Source organism: Eptatretus burgeri, chromosome 9 (genome assembly GCF_056783735.1).
Source record: "Eptatretus burgeri isolate ZD-2024b chromosome 9, Ebu_testis_v1, whole genome shotgun sequence".
Lineage (NCBI taxonomy): Eukaryota > Metazoa > Chordata > Myxini > Myxiniformes > Myxinidae > Eptatretus > Eptatretus burgeri.
This window is the reverse complement of record NC_140969.1, coordinates 29326745-29336299: the sequence shown is the minus strand read 5'-3', so window position 1 is coordinate 29336299 and position 9555 is coordinate 29326745. Positions and strand designations below refer to the sequence as shown.

The 9555-nt window shown below is 46.1% G+C and overlaps 1 protein-coding gene across 2 annotated transcripts in view; it reads right to left on the bottom strand.

Annotated features, from left to right (window-relative positions):
- Positions 1-9555, bottom strand: part of LOC147019802 (latent-transforming growth factor beta-binding protein 2-like) — a 99850-nt gene that overhangs the window by 17340 nt on the left and 72955 nt on the right. For both annotated transcript variants that reach the window (XM_085894541.1, XM_085894540.1), the window contains 2 exons: positions 6923-7060; positions 6490-6657 (listed from right to left, as the gene is read on the bottom strand). In XM_085894541.1, coding sequence (XP_085750667.1) covers positions 6490-6657; positions 6923-7060 — 306 coding nt within the window. The remainder of the gene's footprint in view (positions 1-6489; positions 6658-6922; positions 7061-9555) is intronic.

The window sequence follows — 9555 nt, the reverse complement described above, 5'->3', positions numbered from 1 at the left end:
TCGCAGCCATGTTGGACAAAAAGCCTGATCTGATCAATGCAAAACTCCAAAGACGTGATCAGCCACCCATTCTGAATTTGATTTGATAAAGTGGACGTCGTGGATCCGGTATCTGATCGAAGAGGGGTTGTATCGAAGCTGGGCGGCATATTATTTTTTTTCACCATCGATGCGACTACTCATGGAGAATGTTTGTGAGACGACTATGATGTCATAGGACACGTGGTGTGGCAGCCATGTTGGAAAAAAGGAAAAATGTTGGACCTCTGTATCTCCAAAACTGCTCCATGGAAAAAAAATTTAAACTTGGAAAATGTGAAGTATTCCCCATAGGAAACAAGGGTGATTTTTTTTTTCATACATGGCTTCCTTATGACGTCATAATTTAATGTCAAACGCTTTATCCAATCAGCATGAAGATTTTTGAGGGTTATTTAGGGCTAAATGGTAATTGGCAAAAAAAATTGGATGATGTCATCAGTCAAGTGGTTTGGCAGCCATTTTGTTTTTGACATTAAACCTTCAAAAATCTTCTTCTCTGTAACGGCTGAACAGATCGAGGTGAAATTTTACAGGTATGATCGCCTATCCATGAGGAACCAAAAGTTCTTCACCTATGACATCATAGGTCACATGGTTTGGCAGCTATGTCTTTTTTTTAAGAATAAACATTTTAAAACCTTCTTCTGCAGAACGACCTGACAGATCGAGTGGTAACTTCACTTACATGTTCCCCAAGCCTTGGGGATATAAGGGTGTTCACAAATAAATAATAGGTCACATGGTCTGGCAGCCATATTGGTTTGAACGAAATTCTTTGAAAAATCTTTCTCTTGAACCATTTGAAATCAATGTGAAACGTCACAGTTATGATTGAGTAGACATGTGGAATATATGTTTCAAATTTCAACCAGATTGGAGGCATGGTCTGGCAGCCAGAAATATTTAATGTCTTGAATCTGGGTTCAGGGATTTAAATCAAACTTGGTATTAATATGTACAATGATGCAATAATGTGGGCGGAGGCACATCTGTTGTCAGGTCAGGCCAGATTAGATCTGTGACTTGTTGCAGGTGCCATGTAGACCTATACGCACTTTTTCATGGTCGGGTTGTCGGCGACTAAACCGTCTCTCCCACCAAATTTCTTGGTGAGAAGGGTGTATGGATATGGACACCCAGCAGGATGAAGAACTAATCCTGTCAAAGGGCGGAGGCGCTCCTTGTGAGCCAACAGCCATCCATATCTAGTGCCCAACTGTGTCTGCCGACATCCTCTTGCAGTTGGGTTACTTTTTTGAGGAGGTTGGTGGCAGGATTTGCACTCCAGCCACCATAAAACTCTTCACTCCGCAAAACACAAGAAAAAGGCAAGGAAAATTTGAAAAAAACCTACTCCGTGGGAGTACTTCTTGTGCATCTGCCCTTCGCAGGGCAGCTCACCGGATGACGGGATTGGTGCAAAGCCTTTGGGACCCCTTCTCTTTTTTTTTTTTGTATACCTTGTCGAGGCTCGTATGAGAGCTAACACACAACTCACAGCAAGGAGGCATGAGACAAGAGGGGCGGGAGTGGAAGGGACAAAACAGTGGGGAACAGACACATTAGGTGAACTGTGGAAGGGAGAGGGATGGGGATGGGACGGGGAACATGGTGAAGTGAAGATGGACATTACAGGGACTTTCAGGAAGGAAAGCAGGGGAATTGAAGGAAGTGGGCTTGGGTGGATTATCGGGGGTAGAAAAGATCGAGGATTTGGATGGGGGAAGATAAGAGGTGGTGGTGAACAGCTGTTTTGAAAGCCTGGAGGGAAGAATGAGAAAGAATAGAGTGAGGAAGTTTATTCCAAAGGCGGGAAAAAAGAGGAATGAAAGAGTGAAGATGAGCAGTGATTCGTGATTTTGGTAGTTTTACCAGAAGGGGGTTGTTGGCGGACCTTGAGCGCCCTGTGGAAATGTGGTGAGGACAAATCGCAGAGAGAGCAGGGGGGGCAAGGCTGGAGAGGAGTCGGTAGAAGACAGAAAGACCACCGACCAACCTGCGGTGATTGAGTGAGAGGCCCAAAGACTCAGCTTCATTGTGGGAGATGCCGATGATCTTAAATGCTCTTTGATGATAGGAGGAAAACCATGGGTAACCTTCCCAGGTCAGATTGCGGTAGTGTGTGTCAGGGTGGTGTTGAGGTGGCGTCCACCAGACGGCGGTCTCCTTGAGTTAACCTGGGTTTTTTTCCAGGTGGGCGCCTGGAATGTCCTATCTTGAAGAGAGGATGATCACCTGTTTTGTTTGTCATCTGAGCTCAAGCGTTTGAACATCGGTGTTGCAGCACTCTCTAAGGGTCAGAGACCGAATAGTGGTGAAATCATGGTGGGTGGCTACACCTACTATATGTCTGGTCGCTCTGAGGGTTACTATGCCCAAGGAGTTGCTGCAGTTGTGTCCAATAACCTGACTCCAATGATAATAATGACGTAACACCAGTCAACGAGCGTATTATGAGACTAAGGATTCATCACTCCATGGGTGTCGTTCCCTGATCTCTGTATTTGCTCCAACTGAGGCGAGTGATCTCACCATGAAGGACGCATTCTATGCCACGCTCGAGTCTCTGGTTGATCAGTGCCCCAGGCAAGATACACTTCTAGTTTTGGGGGATTTCAATGTATCAACTGGAACTGATAGGGATAGTTATGAGACATGTGTTGCTCCCTAAGGGTCTGGAACTGTGAAACAGAATACCACTAAGTTCCTTGACTTTGCAAGAAGTCATGGACATGGGGTGGCTGGTTCATGGTTTCAGCACCCACAGACTCATTGCTGGACTTGTTATTCCAACGCTGGTGGTGTGGCAAAGGAGATCGACCATGTGCTCGTTGATGGTCACTGGAGAATAATCCATAACTTTGGGGTCAACCGGAGTGCTCCGTTCCTCGGTGCCGATCACACGCTTGTGGTAGCAACTCCAAAGCTGCAGTTTAAGTCCAGGAAAATGGCACCATCCCAGCCTCATCTGGATATTGGCAAGCTCAAGGATGAGAGGGTAGCTGAGGAGTTTGTGAACAGGCTGAGTGGAGATTTGAGGGGTTTGGGTGCTTTGGGAGATCCTGAAGAGTTGTGGAGTGCCTTCAAGACCACCATCCTTGATGTTTCCAGTGGATGTCTTGGAACTTATCGTAGGGTGAAGAAGAATTTTGTCTCAATGGACACTGAATCCCATTGACCAGAGTCACAAGGCCAGGCTAAATGGCAGAGTTGGGCTGTTCAAGAATTTGAGGCATAAAACTGGACGTGCACTGAGAGTGGACAAGGAGGCCAATGTGCGAGGAATCTGTGAGGGGGAAGAGCATCACCTGTGGTCAAGTGATTCTGGGATCTGTGGCATCCTTGCTGAACTTCTCAAGGCTGGTAGAAATGCTGCATTCATGTCATTGCATGCAGTTCTGTGCTCAGCCTGGAACACAGGCATTATCCCAACTGACTGGACGTGGGGCCTTGTTGTCCCTCTCTGGCAAGGGAAGGTGATCGCCAGGACAATAACAACTACCAAGTGGTGACGCTTCTCTCAGTGCCGGGCAAGGTCTTTGCTTGAATAATTGTCGATAGTATTCGTCACCATCTGCTTGAGCACCAGCACCCAGAGCAGTCAGCCTTTCCACCAAAGAGGTCAACGATTTACCGTATCCTTGCCCTTCGGGTCCTCACCAAACGCTGATGAGAGTTTTGACAGGGGCTGCTTGCAGCTGATGTTGATCTCTGCAAAGTGTTTGATTCAGTGAATCGGGATTCCCTCTTGAGGATTCTTGGTCTTCGTGGGGTGCCACCAAAACTGATCAATCTGATGTCTGAACTCTTGTTCAGTGAGAGTGGTGGTAGTGAGAGTGCTGTGAGATGTGGTGATACCATCTCCGACTTATTTACAGTTGTTACTGGAGTTCATGAGGGGTGTGTGCTGGCCCCCACACTTTTCAGCGCTTGTATGGACTGGATTCTAGGGAGGATTTCAGAGAGATCAAGCTGCGGTGCATCGTTTGGGAATGTCAAGATCTCTGACCTAGATTTCGCAGATGATGCAGTCATCTTTGCGGAGACTCTCGATATCCTTTTGGGGGCCCTTGAGGTGCTGAATGAGGAGTCGGAGCCACTGGGATTATGAGTTTCCTGGGTCAAAACTAAGACCCTGGCTTTCAATGACATTTTGTCTATACCTGTTTCCGGTGAGGATGTTGAGGTAATGGAGTGATTCACTTACCTTGGCTGTTGTATTCATGTCACTGCTGGCTGTGAGCCAGAGGTCAATGGACGTCTGGGTTGGGCCTGGGAAGTCATGGATTTTATTCAACGGACCATGGGGTGTGGCGCTGTCGGTACCTGTGCAGGAGGACGAAAGTTCAAATCTTCAGATCTGTGGAGCCTCCTGTCTTGCTCTACGAATGTGTCTTTGGACTCTGACCAGGGATCTGAGATTGAGAATTAATTCCTTTGGTACTAGGTCTCTTCGGAGAATCCTTGACTATCGCTGGTCGGACATTGTGTCCAACAAGCGGTTGCTGAGAGAGACTCAAATGAGATTTGTTACCTGCATAGTCCATGGCATCAGCTGCGGCTGTATGAACATGTGGCTCATTTTCCTTATACTGATCCTGCTCACCAGATTCTCTCAGCAAGGGAGCCTCGTGAGTGGGGAGGCCAGTGGGATGACCACGTGCCTCGTGGTTGCAGCACATTGGGGCATATCAAGGAGATGGGGATGGGCCAGGCATCTGCCTGGAGGATGACCAGACAGAGGCCTCTGGAGTACCGGCAGAACGTGGACGCAGCGATGCGCTGCTCCAGCGCATGCTCCCATACCTGACCTGACTTGATCTGAATATCTGTCGACGTCGTGACATCAAAGAGTGTCCTTCTCGTTTGTCTCTTGTTCTTTAAACTAACGCTCCTGCTCTGCCTCTCACCCATGCCTGCAACAGTGTGTGCATTGGCACCTACGCCAATGACAGTGCAGTGTCGCCACACTCCAGTATATGACTGGCGTGCGGAAATAAAATGTAAACTACATGACAACATAGTTATGTGGCACTTATAATATATACGCATCTTTCAGATAGTATCATGATGTGTTTGATTTTAAGCAATTGTGGTCATTATTGGCCCCTTTTGAGTGTGGGCCCGGCACCGAAGCACCATTGAAAACCAGTGTTGACAAGCAGCCAAAGTAATTTCAACTCTACCGCTCTCAGATCTCATCAGCCAATGAAGGAAAGAAGTGACATCATGCGGGGTTGTTTACGGCCCAATTACGCAGCCCAAAGCAGCAAAACTGCCACTCTGCCCGAGACTCTGCACCACATTCCTTCTGTTCAAGCCTCCATACCACATTCCTTCTGTTCAAGCCTCCATACCACATTCCTTCTGTTCAAGCCTCCATACCACATTCCTTCTGCCCGAGACTCTGCAGCACATTCCAAATCTTTGGGGTTTATTTACTCAAGTCATTTGAGCTCAACCCATTCCTACTTGCTTTTCCTGTCAATAAACGTGTTTTTATGTTTGAATTCCATTGCGCCTGAGTTGGTCTGACTCTTTCATGTTTGTCCACGCGTGGGTAAATTGGGTTTAATCTGGAAAATAAGCATCACTTTGGGCTTTCGCGTGGCTGGCGTGTGAGAAATTTCACGAGTCCGATCGTGTTGTCAATACATTAACGATTGCGGCAATTAATCAACACAAAGATCGCCTCGTAACCAGCTCAGTTTCATCTTGGCGATGCAATTACTCATGGCATGGCATGTGGTTGCCCTTAATTTGGGTTTCCTGACTTCTAAATTCTAAATTCATACATCTACGTGCGCATGCAGCACAGCACCTGTACATGCGACGATACTTTGTGTTGTCCATCACGTTGTGTTGAAACAGGTGAGTAAGGCAAACTTCATATTTGTTCTTATTCCAATTCATTTGAGTCCATTCCATTGCGCAATAATGACATTATGCATCTATGACTAAACAAAGCTCTGTGAATTGTTTAATTTGAAAATAAGAAATGCTGGTTCGATAAAGGAGCTCATGGGGGTTTGGAAAGGTGTTTGTCCGATCCTTCATACCCCACTTCGATCTGTCCTGGATTACAAATTAAGTGGATTTGAATATTAAGGATTTGAAACATGAATATATAATTTAGAAAGGTTTTGGCCACTGTATTGTTCACCTAAACTTTCAGAAGCATTATTACGGTGAATGGCTGAGCAAGCAGTTTACTCAGGAGTCAAAAAGTCCCGAGTGCATGTCTAATAGCTCAGAAAACTCTTGAGCAGAGTACAAATCCTAGAGTCCGATCCAACATCCCTCGACGAGCAAATCCTAGAGTGCGGTCCAACATCCCTACTTTGTACATTGGAGGGGCTGGGTGGGGTTTGCTTGAAAAGAAACACTTTGCTTGCTGGAAGTCCATTAAGGAATTGTAATTGTAAAAGCTCAAAATAATCTACATACCGGATGTCTCTGGAGGACAGAGGGCACACTCTACTCCCCATGCCCTGCCATGAAGACAGCAGCATTCAGTGTACGTCGTCTTTTGCTTGGTAAAAGGTTGTCCACACATCCAATAATGAGACACATCCTTCCAGCAAACATCCAAAAAAACGGCACTCTGCCCAGGTTCTGGATAAAATGGAAGTCACAACATGGAGACGAGGCTGTTGAGGTAAGACATAGCAACACATAAAAGACACGTCAACAAAATGATGGAGAGATGGTACATGGCAGGGATCACAGCCCAAATGCATTGATTAACTGTTAGTTATATTGGTGAATGTTATTTACCATTCTCCGACCGAGTAGATATTTGGATGAAGAGAAATATTAGGGTGATGCCAATGAATGACGTTGAGAGAAAGACCAATGTGATAAGAAGTTGGAGACTTACCTGCAATGCTACGGTTGACACAGCGCTTGCCCGAGATGTCCGGTGACAGTGGAGCTTCACAGTGACACACATAGCTGCCATGTGTGTTGTGACACAACCCATCGATGCAACTGCCTTCCATCTCACACTCATCTACATCTACAGAAATCACACCGATTGGAGGTTACGGACATCATTTTCCAACATTTTATCATTCATGTCGGCTAACTGAAAGGGCCATTCTTCTGGGCCAAAATATCCCATATTCAAGCTGTGTGTGGAATGCTCATGGCAGCCAAAGATTAGTGAGCGAGACAAACAACCGGAAAAGTTTCTCAAGCAAGAATGTTGTTTTTTTTTTTTTTTATCTTTCTAGCCCTTTGAAAACGAGACTTTTACACATAAATTGTGCGCAATTCCAAATGATCTCAAACGAACATCTGAGCATTTGTGCAAAGGCTTCTCGTATTAATTTTAAGATTTTTCCTGACATGACAGCATGTTGATGGAAGGCGCTTGTCAGGCCATCCTTCTGCTTCTTTGCATCTGATGCAGGAACCACCAACAAAAATGTGGTGGAGTTCTTTAACATGAGAATAAACCAATGTCACCTGCAGGGTGACCCGTATCTTGCCAAAAGGTGACCACGTGTGACTTCTTTAAGGTCACACTGAGGTGAACAGAGCTGCTATCCACCAGGAGCGACTCCTTGAGGAATATCTGCCTACGAGAGATTCCGATGAGAATCGTTCTTCAGAGTAACCATGAAAAATATGCTTTTTCCTCATAACGTCACCAAATGACGTCATAATGTCTCAAGCTTGACATATCTAGAAAGCACTCATTGAGGTGTTCAATTTGAGGTACTACACGATATGGTTCCTAAAACTTGAAAATTTGACCTTGGGGTCAAATATGTTTGACCTAAGGCGCTAACCATGAAGGTCAAGGCCAATCGCCACCAAAAATTAATCAGCTGAACGCCAGACCATGAACTATATTCCCATGAAGTTTGTAAGACGATCCGATCAAAATTACTCAAAAAATAAGGGTTTCGTCGACTCCCCTGATTTGCGACAAAGTGACCTTGACCTTTGACCTTGACCTTCAAAATATTGTGCACTGAAAGGGACCTCTATAGGCCTCTGATATGCGAAGTTACAAAAATTTCCAATGATAACTGTGCTCTGCAGAATTTTTTATACGTGATTACAGACAAACAAACAAACAAAAAAAAAAAAAAAAATAAAAAAACATACAAGCTGACTAACATATCTTGCAAAAACTTCGTTTTGACAAGATAATAATCTGCAGCCCTAAAGTGATCCAGCAGCAGTAGTATCTATTTGTCTCCCCAGTTATTTCAAATGTGGTCTAGCTTCATCTTCAGGTTAGCTGTAACCAGCCACTATTGGACCATATATGAAATCGGCTCTGGTGAGCACACTGTGACATTGTCACCGAGAAACTGAAGTTTGAATCATGAGTAAATTAACATTTTTCCTCTTCTGTTGTTTGACTAAGTGAGCAAAGGTTTTATTATGCTCCCCAAGCCATTTCAGGTACTCCAAGGTTTGTGAGTTCTTTCTACTCTTGGTGAACCAAGGTTTGGATGGGAGCCTCAGATTTTGTTTTGTGGTCTAACAAAGAGCTATGGATAAAAAGGTACATTTACCACACACACACACACACACACACACACACACACACACACACACACACACACACACACACACACACACACACACACACACACACACACACACACACACACACACACACACACACACACACACACACACACACACACACACACACACACACACACACACATATATTGTTGTGGTTGAGGAAATTCACAAACCACCATTCAGGTCCCGTAGGTGAGATATCTCTGTAAGTACATGTGTAGTTAGCCCCAAACCCGTTGTTTAGAGGGAATAAATGTGATTCATTCGGGCTGCGACCCTTTAAGATAGCCGTTTTTCTGTTCTGTCTTTATTTTGAACCAACCACGTCTCAACTGCCATACCACAACCACCAACCGCAACGCCGCTTCACAACAACAACAACGCCAACAGCCACGACCTTTACCTTCACAACTCGCTCTCGCAAACATCGCATCACCACCATTCCAAGCGTCGCCATGGCCATCACCGCCACTTTAGCCCCTCCACCACATTCACCTCTCCTTCTGCGGCCGTTCCCGCGCCGCTTGTGGGCGCCGAGCGTCAGGCTGTCCTGGCCTCGTGCGGGACGCGCGCTGAGCCGTGGGTGCAAAAAGCGGCCTTTCCGAGGAAAAGTCGGATCAGGAATGATACACGCCCACTTCTGTTCCGTCCTATCAGCGAGCGTGGGGCGATTTGGCCCCGCCTCCAAGCGCGTCGGAGTAGAATCGATATATGTAAATTCGAGGATCAGGGGAGGTTCACGCCCACTTTTCCTCCGTCCAATGGGCGAGCGTGGCTCCGCCCCCGAGCTCATCCTGATCCAGAAACTTGCATATGGATTCTCCTGCCATACTATAAAGCGCCGAGCGTGGGGCGAATTCAGTCAGTAGAGTTTTGGGCTCGGGCGAGTTGGAGAGGTGTGGCGGCGGCGAAGTGTGGCAGCGGCAGAGAGTTTTTGGGCTCGGGCGAGTTGGAGAGGTGTGG